General features: G+C 40.9%; 3 protein-coding genes across 6 annotated transcripts; 1 reads left to right on the top strand and 2 right to left on the bottom strand.

Moving 5' to 3' along the window:
• Nucleotides 1-1,780: 1,780 nt before the first annotated feature.
• On the top strand, nucleotides 1,781-8,642 carry LOC135580746 (diacylglycerol kinase 1-like). 3 transcript variants are annotated; one of them, XM_065150382.1, is made up of 13 exons: nucleotides 1,781-1,976; nucleotides 2,797-3,010; nucleotides 3,123-3,245; nucleotides 3,382-3,510; nucleotides 3,931-4,016; nucleotides 5,248-5,371; nucleotides 5,668-5,716; nucleotides 6,484-6,566; nucleotides 6,714-6,781; nucleotides 7,012-7,086; nucleotides 7,665-7,752; nucleotides 7,863-7,979; nucleotides 8,156-8,642. In XM_065150382.1, exons 1-13 carry the CDS (start codon nucleotides 1,852-1,854, stop codon nucleotides 8,483-8,485), a joined length of 1,611 nt encoding a protein of 536 aa, XP_065006454.1. In that variant the 5' UTR covers nucleotides 1,781-1,851; the 3' UTR covers nucleotides 8,486-8,642. The 3 variants fall into 3 exon arrangements, with proteins under 3 accessions (XP_065006454.1, XP_065006455.1, XP_065006456.1); XM_065150383.1 differs by having other exon boundaries at nucleotides 1,845-1,976; nucleotides 2,808-3,010; XM_065150384.1 differs by lacking the exon at nucleotides 1,781-1,976 and adding an exon at nucleotides 2,042-2,257.
• A 3,131-nt stretch (nucleotides 8,643-11,773) lies between these two features.
• LOC135638884 (cyclic nucleotide-gated ion channel 4-like) lies at nucleotides 11,774-16,242 on the bottom strand. The gene is made up of 6 exons (XM_065152405.1): nucleotides 14,104-16,242; nucleotides 13,378-13,593; nucleotides 13,004-13,305; nucleotides 12,827-12,935; nucleotides 12,434-12,757; nucleotides 11,774-12,371 (listed from the first exon to the last, which is right to left on the bottom strand). Exons 1-6 carry the CDS (start codon nucleotides 14,572-14,574, stop codon nucleotides 11,856-11,858), a joined length of 1,938 nt encoding a protein of 645 aa, XP_065008477.1. The 5' UTR covers nucleotides 14,575-16,242; the 3' UTR covers nucleotides 11,774-11,855.
• Nucleotides 16,243-16,380: 138 nt separating this feature from the next.
• On the bottom strand, nucleotides 16,381-19,481 carry LOC135638885 (F-box/LRR-repeat protein At3g26922-like). 2 transcript variants are annotated; one of them, XM_065152407.1, is made up of 4 exons: nucleotides 18,319-19,481; nucleotides 18,059-18,223; nucleotides 17,577-17,979; nucleotides 16,381-16,746 (listed from the first exon to the last, which is right to left on the bottom strand). In XM_065152407.1, the coding sequence occupies exons 1-3, from the start codon at nucleotides 19,372-19,374 to the stop codon at nucleotides 17,602-17,604; spliced, it is 1,599 nt and encodes a 532-aa protein (XP_065008479.1). In that variant the 5' UTR covers nucleotides 19,375-19,481; the 3' UTR covers nucleotides 16,381-16,746; nucleotides 17,577-17,601. The 2 variants fall into 2 exon arrangements, with proteins under 2 accessions (XP_065008479.1, XP_065008478.1); XM_065152406.1 differs by lacking the exon at nucleotides 16,381-16,746 and having other exon boundaries at nucleotides 17,248-17,979.
• Between the last annotated feature and the right edge of the window lie 200 nt (nucleotides 19,482-19,681).

Here is a 19,681-nt window from a genome sequence, read left to right as displayed (position 1 = left end):
ATGAGATTTATCTTTTCTATAAACTAATTAATACTACATCATCATCTAATGTGATTTTGAGTTACTTTTTTTGTTTACTATAGATTTCTTAATTAAGACTGATGTAATATTAGTTTATATTCTAATAATCTAAAATACCTGACCACATTGTATAAATTCAAACATCATCTCTTATTTTATTTATTTATATAATATTCGGAAATTTTGGAAATTTTTAGGAGATTGTTAGGATTGAATAATGAAAAATTAAAATTTTCTATTTACTCTTTCCATTATTTCTTCTTTTGTTTTTTCCATTTCCTTTTTTTTTTCTTTCCTTTATTTTAATGACTTTATGTTTTCAACATGCAAATTGATGTTTAACCATTTGGCTCATGAAGGATCTACAACATATTTTACCTGATATTCCATATAAAGTAATAAAATCCACTTATTTATATAAATATAAAAAATTATTCTCAAAAAACTTATTCTTCGTTTTTTTTTATTCGCTTTGCGAATATAAAAGGTATCGTCATCTCTCCTTCACACATACGCATAGAAAAGACTCTCGATCGTATGTTCCAATATATTTTCATCATCATTAGACACGAGAGTGAAATTTGTTTTAGCATATCATCAGACTAATGTCGTGGAGGAGATTTCGGATTAAGTAAGTTTTTCTATTGTATTATAAATTTCTTAAATATATCTGATGTATTATTAGTTTGTGATATGATAATATAATCTTCTTCAAATTACTTATTTTTATGATCAAATTACTTGATATCACCCTAATTAGACATGATAATTCCAAATCACTAAGCAGAACACATTCCTGCTCAAGTAGGTGGTGATCTTAGTTGAATCCATGTGTTTATGTTATCTATCACAAGTGACATGATGATGTGAACATCACAATCATCATGACAATCATAAAAAAAAAAAAAAAAAAAAATTTCCTCAGATGCCAACACTTAACGAGTGCTCTGGAAATTGTTCTTCCTCCCACCAGTCCAAACTTGAGATAAGATCAATCCACAGTAAGGGTAGACACAGAATTATGGATGAATGCATTGAAATGGTTGGTGGATTCAACCAATGTAGGATGTTTCCTTGCTAAAACAGGCATCATAATTGCTAGTCCAAGTCAAAATTGTTGACTCAGTGGCTGCTGATGATTCGGATAGTGATCCAATCATTAAATATGTCTCATCATAGTTTATCAGATAGGTTGGTTTGATGAATTCAACACTTTTAATAAAATTAAAAATTATATTTAATTTATTTGATATTTCAATCGTATGGCTCGGGAGCGAGTTTGCTCGACGGAGGTGAGACATCGGGTCCTCTTTCTAGCGCCAATCTGATAAGAGATCATTTGATCGATCGATTAATGATGGGTATATCCATACGTTTTTATCATTTTCAGATAATATAAATTTCAAAAGATAAAATAAAAAAATCATTAGTTCTCATATTCCTCGATACTAAATGGCTTGTCAATAACAATCCAATAGCTTTCTCGGTCGTCAAATTGTTTGGGATTAATGTCTCATAAATTCTCATAATCGTAACACTCGGTTGACCAAAGGTCGAGGTAGGCGTGACGCTGACGGCACGTGGATGCCTCTGCGTGGTTGACTTTGTGAGTCCCTCTGTCTCGTTGACCGAGGGCGACGACAAAAAAGTAGGTATTTCTCCAGTCATGGAAACCGGACGAGTGTGGGCTTCCTCATCGCCAGTTATCTATCCATCCGTTTATTCTCATACGGACGGTCGGATCGAGACTGGACGCCTCCAGTACGAAGCTGTCCAGTGCCTCGTCGCCGCTGTGGCCCCACCGTGGGTGGCTAAAGCGCCGGTCGGTAAATGGTCCGCGGATCGCCTTCCCTACCTCGTCCTCCACGCCTTCTCCGACTCGAACCGGGGAAGGAGGCAGAATCGAGCGGAGGTCCTCCGTTTACTCTTGAGATCTCGGGTAAATCCTTCTCAAGGTAAGCCTCCTCGTTCCAATTTTATGGGACATGATGCTGTGAGATGTCGGTTCCAGCTGGAATCTTGGATTCTCCTCTTGAAACGAGGGACAAAAGGGGAAAGGGGAGCAAAAAAGAAGTGGTACGGGCTGGATCATTTTAGGTATCGTGAGGGGTTTTGAGTGTTATTGGATGGATTTTTGATGTCTATTTGAGGTTCTTGTGGTTTCGATTGGAGTTTAATTTGGCAAACCTAAGGCGTTCTTTTTGATCGAAGGGGAGGGGAGGGAGCAGCCGGATTTGTGAGTATGAAATCCTGTGTGGTGTTAATCTAACTGTGGTATCGCCTTAGATCGTCATGCGCCTGTTACATTATAAGGAAGCTGTGATTCGATATCCGGTGTACTAATCCTCTGTGAAAGTTTCACTTGGATTATCAAGAGCAATGCTTCTATCTTGGATCTTTTGTTTCTTTTTCGTGGAAGTTTAGGCTTCAAAAACAGGATCTTGATGTTGAACTCCTTTTATAGTGATTATTTCTACAAGTGTAGGAAAAGGGGAAAGAATTCTTGACGCGCTTATATGGTGCATGAAGACCCTTAATAAGCAGCAAACTAATTCTTGAAAATTCAGTACATTATTTTGTAGGTGAACCGATGTTTTTTGGTAAAAGCACTTCTTTTGATTCAGTAAATTGGTCTATCCTTTGTTTAGGTGGCGCTTGTTCATCCTTTACTAGTTATTCGTCATGAAATTGTATCGGTTGTACACTTGGTTGCATTGAGTATATTAAACAATAAAACAACTCTGACATCTTGGTAATGATTCATGGGAATCTCAGTTGGTCTTCAGGTATGGAAGGTGATAGTCCCAAGGGGGATCTGCCACTGAGAGATTTCTATATCCCGGATTACATATTCACGCAAGAATCAGAAAAAGAGGATGTCCCAGAAAAACCCACTTGTCCTGTGATTGTTTTCGTCAATTCAAAAAGTGGTGGCCAACTTGGAGGTGATTTGATCAAAACATACCGGCAGCTTCTCAATCGAGTTCAGGTACTTTGATTGCTTAGAGAGGTTGGATGCAAAATGAAGGCTTGTGTTTGCAGAAATACAATGTATTCTACACAAGTTTTAATTACAATTTGGATTATTATTTCTTCTTCAGGTTTTTGATCTAGGAGAGGAGGCTCCTGATAAGGTGCTTCACAGGCTTTATGCCAACTTTGAAAAGCTCAAATCCGATGGTGATAAACTAGCTGTGGAAATCGAGAGGACATTGAGATTAATAGTGAGTGAAACACTTAAAAAGAATACTAATATGAGATTTCTCCAGTTACATAATTTCCCCTAATTTTAGTTTCTTCAGTCGTGTGCTCTTCCAAGCTTGTTTGTGTTCCTTATTTGACATACAACTACTACGTTAGGTTGCAGGTGGTGATGGTACAGCTGGTTGGCTTCTTGGAGTGGTTTGTGATCTTAAACTTGCTCAGCCGCCTCCAATTGCTACTGTGCCTTTGGGAACAGGAAACAATCTTCCCTTTTCATTTGGTTGGGTAGGTCAAGTGCTAAAGATATTTTCCTATTATATTTTATATTCAGGACTTCTTATGCACATAAAGCTTTGTAGTGTATCAGTTCCTTTATCAGGCCTTGTCCAACTTGTTTCTTTGTCCCTTGAATGCGAATGCTAAGATCCAATTTTTCATTTATGCCTCTATCTGAGAGGCAACTTTATGTATTGTTTAGAACTTTGGCAAAGATACTAATCATAGTTGCCAAATAACCTAGTGTTTCAGACTACATATACACTCAGGTTTCTTCTGCAAGAATTTATCTACACCAGAGAGTTCTGTTTTAGTTTCTGAAATTGAGTGAAAATTTGTATATTTACTGGGAAATGTTGCCTCTTGATGTATTTTAATTTGTTTAGTTGATAACAAAGTCATAATTCCATTCATTTAACTGCATTGCAGGGGAAGAAAAATCCTGGTACCAATCATCAGTCTGTGAAGTATTTCCTTGACCAAGTAAAGAAAGCAAAAGAAATGCAAATCGATAGGTATTTTGGTGTCATCATTTTTTAGACTTGTAAGGCATTGTTTTATTCTGTGTAGTGATGCCTGGACCTTTAGATTCATTCCTACAAGTCATGTTAGGTACTTCTTCTCATACGTGGCACATATTGAGTTAAATGCTCATTAGATACACAGCAATTTTTCAACTTCAAGTAAGAGTGACATTTTAGCTTAGTCTACATATTACAAACAAATGTTCTGATGTTTTACAGTATCATAAATTTAGTATAACATAATCATTTAAGTCACTTTTCTTTTGGGTGTTTCCATACACACAGACACATTATATATATATATATATATCCCTCTCTCTCTCTCTCTCTCTCTCTTTTCAGCATTGAATTTTGAATTTTTTAATACGCTTACAACTTTTGCTCATTTTCAAACAAAGAAGATGGTTGTGGGATTCATTAGCATGGAAGGTGTACGTATAATCATTCGAACTTTCAATACCTTATGGGACTAAGATGTAGGTATGTCATTTATGCCTTAATTTTGTTGGATTGCAAATCAAAAGAGGTCATAGATATTGGTGAAATACATGATCAGTGTGATATTGAGGGTTGGAATTCCAGAATATTAAAGAAAGTACTTGTTTCATAGCAAAAATGTCTTCCTCATCAAATAATTTGTTTGCTTGTTGTAATTCTTCCCTATTGAGAGACTCAATGATTTTCTTTAACTTACTCAAATTTGGTTAGTGATCGAATTCTAGGTTTAGAGTAAACCTAATTGATTACTTCCATTCATATAAATCACTAGTTCAAACAGCACAAAGAGGTAGGTATTTTACATTATTATAGGAATTTGTGCACTAGAAACAACAATGATATGTAATGTATATAATCTATTAACATTAGATCATGGTCAATGGGGGACAAAATGGATACCATGGGTAATCCATGTTCTTATACAGATTTATTTATACATGGTTTACAAAAGCTAGATAATCAGGTTTTTACGCATATTTTCCGTGACATTCTAATATATTAGACATGCCAATGGGTGGTCCACAGAAAGCTAGATGATGGATTTTGTTTATTTGATTATTGCAGATATTTAACCCATATTTGATTTCCCTTATTTAATTGGTTATGACTTGGAATATCCTAGTGATGATCTCTGCAAAAGCTGGAGGCATGTTTCTTTATGCTTGTAGATGTTTGGGCTTTGGAGTGCAATTTTGTGAATTATTGCTTCTTTGTTCTACTTTAGTTGGCATATTGTCATGAGGATGAGGGATCCCAAGGAAGGTACATGTGATCCAATTGCTCCACTCGAATTACCACATTCTCTACATGCATTTCACCGTGTATCACGTTCAGACTCGCTTAATTTGGTAAGACAATAATCTTCGGTTGCATGCTTACCTGAGGTGCTTGAGAATACTGTTACATTTTCAGTTTTGTAGTATGCCCAGAATAAAAACAAAATTTTTCCGGGGGCTTGATCAGACAAATTAGTATATGGTATAATATATATCCTGTTTACTCTTTATAACTGTTTCTAATACTTTAGTTTTTCATTTTGTCATGTAAGTGTTTATAAGTGTTATATCTTTTACCAAGTCATTGACCATAGTTCTATTATAATTTAAGTTTATATAAATTATCTTTCTTGATTAATTTTTTTCAGGAAGGTTATCACACTTTTCGTGGTGGTTTTTGGAACTACTTCAGTATGGGTATGAACTTACTTGATATAAATGCAGCTTACCTTAAGTTTTGGGAACTGCATGGATTAGTTTATAAATTATTTTGGTTCTCATACAATAGTAATTGAGAAATTGGTTGAGTTATTCAAATTATGGAGTTAGAATCTACCAACAATTGTGTCTCAGCTTGTGTTCTAGGCATGGATGCTATGTTCTATATTTTGTATGTTATGGTTCACTCACTTGGCTCTGGGCTGGATTGCTATATGATTTTGTTACAATTTCTCTCTTCTTGCATTCGGTTTGTGCATATATACATACTTTTCACTTCAGATGAGAAGAGTGCTGTCCAACTTAAATCATGATTTCTTTTAGGAGTTACAACAGAAGACATATCCACTTTGGTTTCTTTGTCATACGACCCTGAATTCATACTTTCTTCTCTTATTTTGCACTAGAAGTAGAATTAGTCTTATTGGCAATTGAAAAGTACTGGTGTTTATATATTACAAGTCAGATTTAAAAAGTGCAGTCCTTCTTAAATCACTTGTCGTTATAGGAGTTCATAACAGTAGTCTATTTTATCTTGGTTTCTTTCTCACACCACCCTGTACTCACACTCTTCACCTATTTTGCTTAGAAGTAGAATCAGTCTTACTGGCAAATAAAAGCTTTCTGGTATATCATGCAAAAAATGTTGTTTATATTATTGCAATAACTTTTTAATTGTTTTGATTTTTATTTAAATATAATGATTTTATGATGCATATGCATGATGTACCTCATGTAAACTTTAGGAATGGATGCTCAAGTATCATATGCATTTCATTCTGAGCGGAAGCTGCATCCAGAGAAGTTCAAGAACCAGATAATTAATCAGGTTCTATTTTCCTCATGCTTGTTATAATTGTATAATTAACCAGATAATTTATTTGCTTATGTACCTTATATCATGTAAAGCACAGCAATTTTGTAACTATAATTTTTTTTGTGCTTTTGCTTATGTACCTTATATCTTCTTGAGCAGACTACCTATGCTAAACTAGGAGCTACTCAAGGGTGGTTTTTTGCTTCTCTTTTTCATCCTTCTTCAAGGTAATCTCTAGATCAATGATTTATATAGCTTGGATAGTACATGAAATTATAGTTAAACCATCTGCCATGATGGAGATGACAAGCAAATCAACCATCATAATATTTGAGAGATGACAACCCTTATGTTGATCAACATGCATGACATCAGTTTAAACTTGGTTAAAATTTTTATCGCTGCAAAATGATTGACATATTTACTGTTTGACATTTCTATACTTCTGTAAATGCAGGAATATAGCACAGCTTGCAAATGTGAAAATCATGAGAAGACTGGGGCATTGGGAGGATCTCCATATTCCTCGCAGGTACACAAGTGGTTTGAGTGTCTTGAAATGGTTCCAATTTTGCAGACGAACTTGAACCCCTATTAGATCCTGTACTTCTAATATATCAAGTGACAACCAAATATTTAGAAGTGGTTGTTCCTTTAATTTCCAATTTATATAGTATATAACTATAATTGAATATTCAAATAATGGTTTTATTTACCATGTATGATTCATGAGATTTGAGACGAAAGAAAGATCTCTTTCTTAGATGAATATGACTTTTTTTTTTATTTTGAAGATTGACATTAAGATTAATTTTTAGTCTTTCCTTGACTAAAGATCCATGATTTCTCTTTTCATCGATTTAAACACGGGTTCGAAATCAGTTCCAGCTGATAAATTCATGTTAGTGTATATCGGTATTTCAAAGCGTGATTTTTGCATAAGATGATTTTCACATCAAAATCGCATATTGAGCATCGCAACTGTAATTTATTCTTTCCAACGTAAATCTGTGGATTCTATTTCAATCATATTTTTAAGATTTAAATTCTGTGTTAGTGATTATCTACATGTCCAGGTCATCAACTTACCATCTGGTTGTGTATCCACAGCATTAGATCAATAGTTTGTCTCAACTTACCCAGCTTTTCTGGAGGACTTAATCCATGGGGGACCCCAAATCAGAAGAAAGCGCGAGATGTGAGCTGCTCTCTGATACTTTAGTATTCCTCTCATAGTTGAATAATCATAACATGCACAAGATATCTTCTATCCTTGGAACAATAATTTTAGATTCTGCTGTTCTGTAGAGAGATCTTACTCCACCTTATGTTGATGACGGCCTTCTTGAGGTTGTCGGTTTCCGGGACGCATGGCATGGGCTTGTTTTGTTCACCCCAAATGGGCATGGAACCCGTCTTGCACAGGTAAAAGTAGCCCATCTGTCTTACATTCCAAGAAACCATGACAAGTTGTCAGCTGATTTCCCTCTCAATCAGTATATCGTGCAGCCTTATACTTATCAGAAATATGATATGATACTACAAAAACATCATATTTCTGAGCTGCAATATTTCCTAGATTAACCTGGTCATCTCAACAGGCACGAAGAATTCGGTTCGAGTTCCACAAGGGTGCAGCGGATCACACATTCATGCGAATCGATGGGGAGCCATGGAAGCAGCCTCTACCGGTGGATGACGACACGGTTGTCGTAGAGATCTCTCATCTCCGTCAGGTCAAAATGCTTGCAACCCACAACTGCATCTCCAAGAGCATCGATGACCCCTTGACACCATCATCGGCGAGCCATCATGATGACGGGGACAGCAGTCCGGAATCCGAGGATGAGTGGGAAGGAGGGAGGAGGAAATTTGGTGCAGCAGAGACATTCAAGATTCCGGAGGACACAGACATTGCTCATGTTAGTTAGAGCTCTACCGACACCTGCTTGCTTTGTGGCATTCAATTCCTATTCGCCTATGGGACCGAACTGTTGTATCATTTTGCTCGATTTGTTGTAACGATAGCTTTGTGAGCTGATCAATTTAACCTTAATAAAAACTGTCACTGAGAATGGATATTTTCCCTCTTTTGTATTTATAATTTGATTTTTTTTAAGAATAATGATAAAAATGAGATTTGATATACTGAGCATCTCATCTGACACTGTCACATTGACAGTGACTTGGCATCACCTTGAACGCGCATCAACTGAGTGATCATAATATACATATTTGTGTAGTAGTAATTGTAATGTTCGATTGATAATTTTGATCATGTCCTTACGATTGAAAAATGATTGATAATTTTGTGCAATCTTTTTCAGCACATTAATACTTCACTTATTTTCATTGATTACTTGATAGCCCTCTATACACACACGAACACGTAAAGAGATCTTTGTCATTGATACCCATAAAAATCTGGATAGAAAATATTTGGATTATAAAATTCTTCATTTTTATCTTAGAAACAATAGTGATATCGAGGATTGAACCGATATATATATTGGTACCAAAATTGATCAAAATACTAAGACTAAGACTCGTCAAAAAAATTTTGTTGATTGGATGAGAATAAATCAAAAATTATTCTACCATATCAAATCTAAAACCTTGATTTTTCTTATAATTTATGTTACCTTTTGATGCATATAAGATTAAACCAGGGATCATACCAATCAAATTACTTCTTTATAATTTTATTATGAAAATGATATTAATTAAAATGAAAATAATATTTGTATAACTAAAATCTATTGTAATATACAGACAGTTTAATGGCAATATTGGTTTGTCAAAGCTGATATATATATATATATATATATATATATATAACAGAATTAACGGTTAAAATTTAACCTCGCCTCGGCCTTTACTTAGGACAGGCGCATTATACGTAGAGATACGTCTCTATACGTATACATAATGATTCATGTTTAGCTACTGCTGTATTCCAATACGACCAACAAGCAGAGGAGCGTCTCCGTTTCTACTTGGGACCCCAGCTGTCCCAGTACATGACCTTGCTCAGCGACGCCTCCGTCCGCTTGGCGCGCTCGGCGCAGCTTGCCCCTCCCGTCCTCCATTGCTCCACGCCCATGCCGTCCTTCGCCTGCTGTTGGAGAGACCACATCGCGTGGTTCCACCGATAGAGCTCCGCTTGGTCCTCGGGCGCCTCCACCGTCGCCACGCTTGCCGCCGCCGCCACGCTTGCCGCCGCCGCCAAAGAATTCCCGGCCGTCGAAGCCATCCTTTCTCTTCCTGGCCGTGTCAGAGCGAAAAAGGAGAACAGGAGGGGAATGGTTATATAAGTCCCCATGGGGTGAGAGAGAGAGAACATGGAAGCAAGAGCCCATCGATGGCCAACCATGTGTTGGGGAGGAGATCAACGCCCAAGGCTATATTGCTTGCTCGATAATAGCCACCCATGTGTACGTGTAGGGGCACACCAAGACACAATCTTTCTCCATTGTTAGCTAGAGTTATAATAGATAACTTAGCATTATGTCACGAATTTACTTAGTTTGGTTCTGTGATATTTTTGTGTATCTATTTACAAAAAAAATCAATATTTCCGTAACCTCGTAGAGTACCTAAGGATAAAAAAAAATAGTTATGAGAGGGACTTTCCTAATTATTTATTCTAGGCCCTCTACTCTCACTTGTAAATAAATAAAACCTCATACAAACTTATGATGCAAAATAGCTATTAAGATATTATAGATCTTATCTTCTTTTTGTCCCTAATCCATCGCTTATAGTAGTTCTATGAAGGATAGGAAGAATGGAGAATGTGAGTCTAGTTCTCTTTACAAATCAATAACTTTCGAATCCGATGATAGTGCGCTTGCAGATCAAATAAAGATTTTTTTGAATGACATCGAAAAGTATGTATCGTATATTTGATCTATCGTTATTTGATTTTTATTTTTGGTATTAAAATTTTTTAGATAATAGAAGTATAATTATGGTTTTGATGCTTACAATTGATATCATAACCATGTTTTGAAATTAAGTACGTTAGATCATAAAAATATTTTAGATCTACTTTATATTTAGATATGTTTATTATCGGCCTTGGCTTGCAAAAAGGTATTATTCAGCTTTGATTTATGATGCTTGAATGATCTATTTGTGTTGTCAATCTACTTTCTATTTAGTCCATCATGTCGCATACTTGTGGGAAATACAAGGTTTCTCGTATTTAATCAATGGAGCACTATCGACAACTTACTGTGACGACAGTATTATTGAGGGCGACGACTTTCGATGGTCACCAGCCTAATTGCAAGTAACGATTGCGTACGTAGTAGAAGCACTATGAGGTACGACAACCTTATAACGGTTGGCTTGTCTTGGTCAAAGGCGATTGTAATAGCATGGTGGCTACAATAGCATCATTGTGACTTGTAGTGACTACGAGTGACTGCAACAGTGTCGCTGCGGCCTATGGCAGTTGCGATGACTATAACACTATCGTATGTGGTGGCTATAGCAACGTTACTATGACATTTGTTGGCTACGACTAGCATCAATTGAATGTTGAAGGCGAACGATTACGTCAAGCAGAAGTGTGGGCATAACCGCGCTCCCGACGACTCTTGTCGCACCCACGAGATATCGTGTTTGCACAAATGTATTTGTACACGATGACATGACACCGCATGACGATCAAAGAGATTATCGATCGATAGTATAAGGATAATTATAGAAGTGACAATTATGTTTTTTCAAAAAGATATTGGGCTCATTCACCGAAAGATCAAGAAAGGATCATTAGTTTCTTGAAACAAACAAGCCAGAGAGCAGCAATCTTTCCCTGTCTCGGGGAACCAGTGGTCTGCACCAGTGGTTTCACTCGGAAAACCATTAGCTGCCAGTAGCACCACACGAGCTGAAGACCCGTCGCTGCTCTCGTGCTCTCTCCAATCTGCATCTTTTGGGAAGATGAAGCTCGCCAACAAGACATGCTTAGCTGCTCTTCTGGGGGCTGTCATGCAGGTCAAGAGTGAGATGACCAAGGCAAGCGGAAGCTCCTCCGCCAGCCTCCCATCCTTCATCCGCAGTCTCAGTGCAGAGTTCAGAGCCCATGCGGAAACTACGTCGGAGAGTCACCGAGGATGGTGTTCTACTTGAGCCGTTGGGGTCCGGATTAAGGTGTCAATCTTCTTGTAAGATTCATGTTCGAGTCCTGAAGGTGAGGAAGATTTATATGATGGAGAGAAAGCTGTAATATAGTGGTATATTATTAACTGTTTCTTTTCGCCGAAGATAAAAGCAGAACATATTGATCGATGATTAGGCGGCAACGACGTCTTGGTTGGGCTTCGGCGACGTCAAGAGCGCGGTGTAGATCCTGAGCTTGTCTTCTTCGAGGGACGAGCAGCGAGAAAGAGGGCGCCGAGGTCGTATGAAGGAGAGGGAGGTGAGGGTGAGGCGGTGCCTGTACCGCCTCCAAGCCAGCTGTATCGCCACCGCCGCCCACGTCCTCCACCCGGGGGAGTAGTAACGGGCGCTCCTCCGCACCTTCTCGCTGACGAAGGTGTACCGGAAGTGCTGCGTCACGTACCGGAGGTCGCTGGCGCCCAGCCCGAACGCCTCCGTGGTCTCCGCCGTCACCAGAGTGGATGACGACGGAGGGAGCCGCTCCACGAACGGCCGCCGGAGACACCACGACAGCAGCTCGTCGCCGCTGAAGTTGCCCGGCCCCAGCATGCAGTGGCTCTTCACGCCGTTGCGCAGGGCTTGGCTGCTCCGGAGGTGTCCTCGGACCACGAACAGCATCCTCTGCACCGGATCTCCTTCTCTCGTGATCTATAGGCTAAGCCGCATAAGAAGACGAGCAAACGTGCGAGTTGGAGATCATGGCATCTCACCGTCTCTCCCTTGGGGAAGATGAGCGACTTGACCCTGTCGCAGATGTTCTCCAGCACCAGCTCGTCCATGTGTTGGAACAGCGGCACCTGTCGAACGAGATCGAGGCAGAGGTGGTACTTGATGTCCCTGCGCAGCCCCTCGGGGAGGTTGCGCGTCACCTCGCACTCGTCCACGCCTCTCATGGCCGCCCACCGCTGCCGCTCGTACTGCCGCACCCTCTGCCGGAACCCGCGCGGCAGGTGGCGCCGCCTCATCCACCACTCCAGGCTTCTCATCCTCAGGTGCAACGCTTGCTTCTTGGACGTCGTTGCGTGCAAGAAGACCTGCGTCGGATCCCATCACCGACGTGCTCATGTTCGCATCATAATCGTGGATTACTCTGCTAAGCTCACCTTGATATTCCCGATCAATGCTGTCACAAGCAGCAGTCCGCTCGTCACGATGATGATGTTGAAGACGATTTCGAGCCATTCGGTGGTGCTCTCGATCGTCCCAAATGTGCTGCAAAGTAGATGTTCCTGAAAACAGTGATGAACCAGAATTGGAGCACTACAAGAATCAGGAATCACCTTAGGGTCATAAGGCCCCAGAAGATTGGCAGCAAGATCTTCTCGACTCGGCTAGGGTTCGTCACGAGGGCCACAGTCCACTTGTAAGCTCCGTACTCGAAGTTATCGCTGCTGTCAAGGCACATGGATCTTACCTTCTTGTTCTCAGCCCACGCCAGTCTCTGCCTCTCTGTGACTCCGTAGTACATTGGATCCGTGCATGCCACTGTTCTTAGTGCACACCCCTCCGTTGCCATGCACTGTTGGTTGAGGCACTTTGTGGCCCTCTGAATTCCCAGCAAGTACCAGCAAGCGCCTGCAGCCTGTCGGCGAGGATCTGAATCATGAGAGGCGTACAGATACGGTGAGAGGCACCGGATTCATCGCAGACTCACATGGGATGCCACGAAATAGGCGATCAGGTTGAGAACAATGCCGCCCCAAATGTTACCGAAGATGTAGCCTAGGAGGTTCTGCAGCCGGCGGAGGAAGCAGAAGGCGTTGTAGATCTTGGGGAGGTACTGAAGAAGGAACATGATCAAGAAGACGGTCATTACGGTGGTCGTCATCCCTCTGCGTATCATGGCAGGAGCCACGATCCACATGACAACCTGCAGAACAGAGGATCCATTTCAGTGCCTGATGATGTACAATAGGAGGGTTCTCAGATGGAGTCTGCAGAGCTACATTTAGTTTCTTCCTTAAGATGAGTATAATTGCATGGTTTGGATGAGCAGGAAAGCTACATGAATGAATGCATGCATGCTTCCGTTTGGCTAAAACTGTCACGAGGTTGTGCACATGAACACATCTCACTGTCGTTTGCAGTGTGACTCTCTCTCTCTCTCTCTCTCTCTCTCTCTCTCGTGTGTGATGTGGGACGAAGGACGTGCACGTTAGCTTTAGAAGGTAATGACGACAGGCTTTCAAGGCAGTAGAGGACGATTGTCTTCTTCCTCGTAATGGCCGTAAGAATGGTCTGCTAGGCTCCAATTTCTGGAGAGCATTTGTTTCACTCATTCAGAGTACCCAAACGATCGTGTTTATAGCACTGTTTGATGCTCATAACCGTAGTTCTAAGAGATGAAGCAGTGCAAGAGGAGGCAACAAGAAGACGTAACCTGAGGCACCGGGAGGATGACGAAGAGGTCGAAGAGAACCGACTTCAAGAAGCTGAGCCGGCGAACCTTGGCGATGGCCTTGCACCCCTCCTCGTCCGCGCTTGCTCTGCGCCCTGCGTCGTAGGCCGCCGTCCGCACCTGCAACCACAAGTTCAGTAGGTGGACCGCGTCGTTGGTGCAGCGCAGCACGGTGACCGTGACGGCGAACCACCCGTCGATGAAGACGCACATGCACGTGCGGCTGATCGAGAGGGCGTAGAAGAAGAGGGGGTCGACGAAGAGACCGCCGGCGCACACGAGGAGGAACGCGCGGTTCCATTCCTGGAACAGCTTGGCTTTGGATTCCGACGACGACCAGGGTGGCTTGCCGCAGCCAGAGTTGCTCGCGACGTGGGCGCTGGACGCCTCCTCGGCATGTAGTGCTTCTTCGCCGGCGCTGGAGCAGCCTGAACAGTGTGCTGTGGCCATCATTGTGGCAGGAGAGGAAGAAGAGGTGGATGAAGTGAACCAAGCCGGAGGCGACTGCTCACGCCCTTGACATGGGCGATATAAACACAAAACAGGTGCTTGTTCTGTGTACGTGCTGTACCCTTAAAATGTACATACAAATGGCTTCTAGTGTCCAAGTATTATACGATTATAATTATATATATATATATATACATATTCAAAAGATGGCCTTATATTTCATTAACAATAAAGGCTTTATTTAATTAAATGATAACTTGGTATATAATCACCATTACATGATCATAATACAGTCATCATGAACTAGCAGTGTGTACTGGGCATGTTCGCAGCAGCTTCCTCTCCCCTTGTGTTGCATGTGAACCCACTCATGCTGTCATCCACACACTACATCTTTTATCCCCGTGCATCCTCTCTCTCTCTCTCTCTCTCTCTAATGTCATAGTCATGGGGTCATCTTATATAGTTCTCTCTAATGTCATTGATGTCATAGTCATGGGGTCATCTTATATAGTTGTAGCATAAGTACAAGACAAATGCAAGTGAACATGTCAAATCAACTATGTAGGGAGGTGAAAGAAACAACACCATGAAATAGTTAGACCAAGAATAAGATAAGAATGCTTAACATAATAAAAACATTCATGCATGTAGATACACAACATGTATGCATCAAATGCCTCGAGCATTTCATGTGTGTGTGGAAGTAACAATGTCACATTTCTTTAATGAATCAGATTCCAACACCTTTTAAGAAGAACTATTCAAACCTAAAGCTATGGCTTTAGGCCACACACAAAGGTGGGTCATTATATATCAACTCTTGAGTGAGTTTTGATTATTTTGTTTGACCATGTCAGTAAAAAAAAGAAATTATTCCCAGTAAAAATAATGCAAGGAAGATGAAGTTTGAGCTAAAGCTTTTGTTTGTAAAGGACCAAGCAACCATAACAAGGCAAGCAAAATTTCCAACTTATGCCAAGGGACAATGTAATAAAGAATATCACACACCAATCAACAGAAAATGTTGATGCCAATTATTCAACAGTTATCACCCAGAAATATGAGGGAATAGTCAAAACTAAGGTGCCTGTTTGATCAATTGGTTGACATGAATGATTCCTCATTAAGACAAGTAATTCATGCAACGCAATTCTGAATGAAACATAAATGTAGGACTGCTGTGAAGCAAGAAAGAAATGAACTCCAAGAAAACCTAGTCCAGATGTGATAACTGTTGATGCCAATTATTCAATAGTTATCACCCAGAAATATGAGGGAATAGTCAAAACTAAGGTGCCTGTTTGATAAATTGGTTGACATGAATGATTCCTAATTAAGAAAAGCAATTCATGCAAGACAATTCTGAATGAAACATAAATGTACAACTGTTGTGAAGCAAGAAAAAATGAACTCCAAGACAAGCTAGTCCAGATACGATAAGACCGCAACTGCCTATTTCAGTGTGAACATAAAACAAGAAAATAAATGGAAAATGTTGCAGCACAAGATAGGAAAATTGTTGCAAGGTAAGACAAAAATATGGTTTGCATTTACAGATGAATACATCTCAAATTTGATGCAGCAAAAAGGACAGAGGCATAAAAAGAGTCGAAGAAACCAGAGAGACAGGGATAGTCAAATATGAAAACAATATATATGGTATAGCGGTCAATACAGCAGTAATGCTGATCAAAGCACTAGTACCAAGTTTGTCAAGACTGTGAGCAAAGAGAAGGTAATATTTTAAGCATAATTGTCTTCTTCACAGTGAAAAATAAATAAAGAGTAATATGATGAGAGTTCTGAGACATTAATTTGGTGTCACATTCATATATATGGCAGTTAATAAATAACAGAATACGATACTAATCAAATTTGGACTCGATGAATTGGTTTTCCAAGTTGTACAAGACTAATAACAAAAAAAGAAACAGATGACCTGCTTTGAGGGGAAATGTTGAAAAGGAAAACATTCTATAGCACATCAAAAAATATGTAACGGTTCACAGAATGCTTGAAACCCATAGCAGTCAGTCGAACAACACATTATGCATCCAGATCAGATGAATTTGTTAAAATGATGTATAGGAAGAAAAGAGCATATAGAAGAAAGATAATGGAGTACACATCTAGAGTGCAATTCATGGATGTCATCACTGTGTCGAGTTTTACCTGCAAGTATAGAGATTTATAAGAAAGTAAGGGAACCATCATTTATATTCTAGTGTCAAAAGCTTTCTACGGATGTATTCTTAAACCAACAGTGGAAGTAAGAAGTAGTTGCTTCTACAGAACAGAAATAGGGTTTCGATGTTCTAGCATGCCAAAAGCAACTTAGGTGTTTGATCTGAAATATTTATATCTAATTTATTAAATTGTTTTAATAATTCTCCAGTTAATTCTCTTTTAGCGATTATGCTGAATTGATCTTTAATATTTCTGTAGAAATTTCTTTTTATCTTCAAAGTAACAGTGTGATATCAGAAATGTCAAAGGATTCACCCTTTTCAGGTTGAAGCTTTATCCCTTGATATTTATCATGCTTAAGTTCAAAGCCATCACATATTTTATATTGCCATCCGAAACTATCTCCAACAACAGATGACAGATTTTTTTTTATATAATAAGCAATTTTCTCTTTAATGAAACTTGTTTATTAGCAAAGTAGCATCATATCAAGCAGGCACACAAATGATATTTCATTTAACTACTACAAAACATCAGTTAGCAATTTAATTATACAGAAAAATATGTGCAATAATGCTTTTGTCATCCCCATAATACATCCAAGATCTATGGTGTGGAGTTTGCAAAAAACCAATCCAAAAAGTGTTACAATATAACTATATATTGCGAACAATATTAACTTCAACTTTGAGGACAACTAAACAGGGCATTGGATAATTTCACTATCATTAATTTCAGAACTATGACAATGTATTGCTTGAGTAAGTATAATCAGTGTATTTAGATAAACTAACCAAGCAATTTCCAGAACCAACCTATTATAACTCTCCTTGTGGTGAGTTAGACTTTAGAATAGACTTCCCAGTGAGTAGGGCGAAACTTGTGATCATCATGCTCACTCAAAGTTATCTGTGCACTACCGGATGCCTTTGTAAATCTTGACAACTGCAATTGGAAGAAGTGCAGAAAACTAGGACAACCATCCATTATATTTTTATTGTATTCCTCTCCCATAAGCTCATTGGGAGCAACCACCACTAAAGACTCTAGAGAACCAGCCTTCTCCAGTAAAAATCTCACCAACCGCATCTCATTGCTGTGACCCTTGAAGCTATTGAGCTTTATTATCTTAAGGTACTCAAAATCAACATCCGGAGGCACCTCCTCTGATACCACCAAATATTTCTCAATGAAAGGATCACGCATGTTGGTTGGAAGCTGTAAGAATTATATCGATGAATTAGGAAATTAAAGAAAGAAGTTTATCCCATTATTCCAGCTCAAATTGATAACCAACCTCTATGAACAGTTTCTCCAATCTTGGGCATTCACATAGCCTAAAGAAGCCAAATACGTCCATTAGATTGTCATCGGTCATCATACCCATTAGCAGTTGCAACTCTCTCAAGTTTCTAAAGTTCCTGAATTCCCCAATTGCTTTTGTACCTTCAGCCATGACGTACTAGAAAAAAAGGGACAAAGATTCAAATTTTACTACAAAAATGAAGCTATAAATTGAAATAAATGCTGATTTGCCAAGAGAAGGGAAACTGTTACCTGAAGTGAAAGATTGCAAAGGGTCAAGACCTTGACGTTGGAGAGCTCGGTGAGTGCCTTCACCCAATTGCTCCAAGGACGGCTTGACACAGGGCTGCCCGAGCTAATGTACACATCCTCCAGTCTGTTGGGGCTATCGAACGAGTAGGTTGTGAGGTAATTTCCACTGAATCGGAAGCGCCGCAGGCTCGTAGCTGAGATCGTGACCTCCAACGCTCTTACACAGTCGATGATGGTAAGGCTGGTGAGCCGACTGCTGGCAGCCGAGATCACAATCCGCCGGAGCTTACGGCAGAGAGAGAGATCGAGCGACCGTAGGAAAGGGCAGGCGGCGACAATCCGCCTCAGGGCGGCGTCAGTGACATGCGCCGCGTGGATGCTGAGGACCTCGAGGGAGGAGAGCTGCTTGATGTTAGAGCTAGGACTCGAGAGGTGGAGCCCCGAGAGTGTCATCCGGGCCAGATTAGAGCACTCACAGATGGAGAAGAAGAAGGCGGAGGGGACCGCGGCGCGGTCATGCCTCCGGGCGCGCCGCCCAGGGCGCGCGGAGGTGGCAGCAGGCGACGGATGCGATACGACGAGGCGGAGGTCCTCGACGCCGCACGAGGCGGCGTACTCGAGCCAGCGCTTAATGTCGAAGTCGTAGCGGCGGCTCGGGGGGAGGGCCAAGGAGAGGGAATCGATCCGGCGGCCGCGGCCGCGAGCGGAGAGGCATCGGTCGACGCCAGCGACGAATTCATCGCCGGCGGCGTCGCCTAGGTCGGTGGGCGGGGAGAATTCGAGGGCGGCGGGAGGGGGCCAGCGGAGGCGCCACAGGCCGCGCCACCGGGACGAGAGGGCATCGGTGCGGATGGCGTACTTGAGGGGGAGGAGGGACAGGATGTGGAGGCGGATGATGTCGGGGAGCTCGGTGAACCGATCATCGCCCCCCTGGTGGCCGGCGGATGATGATGTCGATGAGGATGAGGAGGAGGAGCGGGATGCCGATGCGGAGGGGGAGGGGGGGAGGGACAGGGACAGGTCGGCAGCCCACCGGGACTTCTTCCTCTGCCTCATGATCTCTCGCTGCCTCTCTCTCTCTCTCTCTCTCTCTCTCTCTCTCTGTCTCTCTCTCGCCTCCCTTTGGTCTTCTAGTAAGGACAGGAGATGGGAGGAGAGCCGCGGCTTCCACCCATCAAGTAATATAATAGGCGCAGTGGGAACCAAATGGCCGCAACGAATCGGTAAAGATTTGTAGGCAGGGGTTTCACTTCACGGGTTTTACTCCCCCGGAAGCACCGCCAGATGACCGAATCGCCCCAGGGCTGATGTGGCTGAACCTGACACGTGGGACCCACGCCTGCGTAACACGTATCCCGCATCG

Source organism: Musa acuminata, chromosome BXJ3-5 (assembly GCF_036884655.1).
Source record: "Musa acuminata AAA Group cultivar baxijiao chromosome BXJ3-5, Cavendish_Baxijiao_AAA, whole genome shotgun sequence".
In the NCBI taxonomy this organism is placed as follows: domain Eukaryota; kingdom Viridiplantae; phylum Streptophyta; class Magnoliopsida; order Zingiberales; family Musaceae; genus Musa; species Musa acuminata.
Note: the sequence above shows the minus strand (reverse complement) of the source record. Positions and strands in the feature narration are given on the sequence as shown.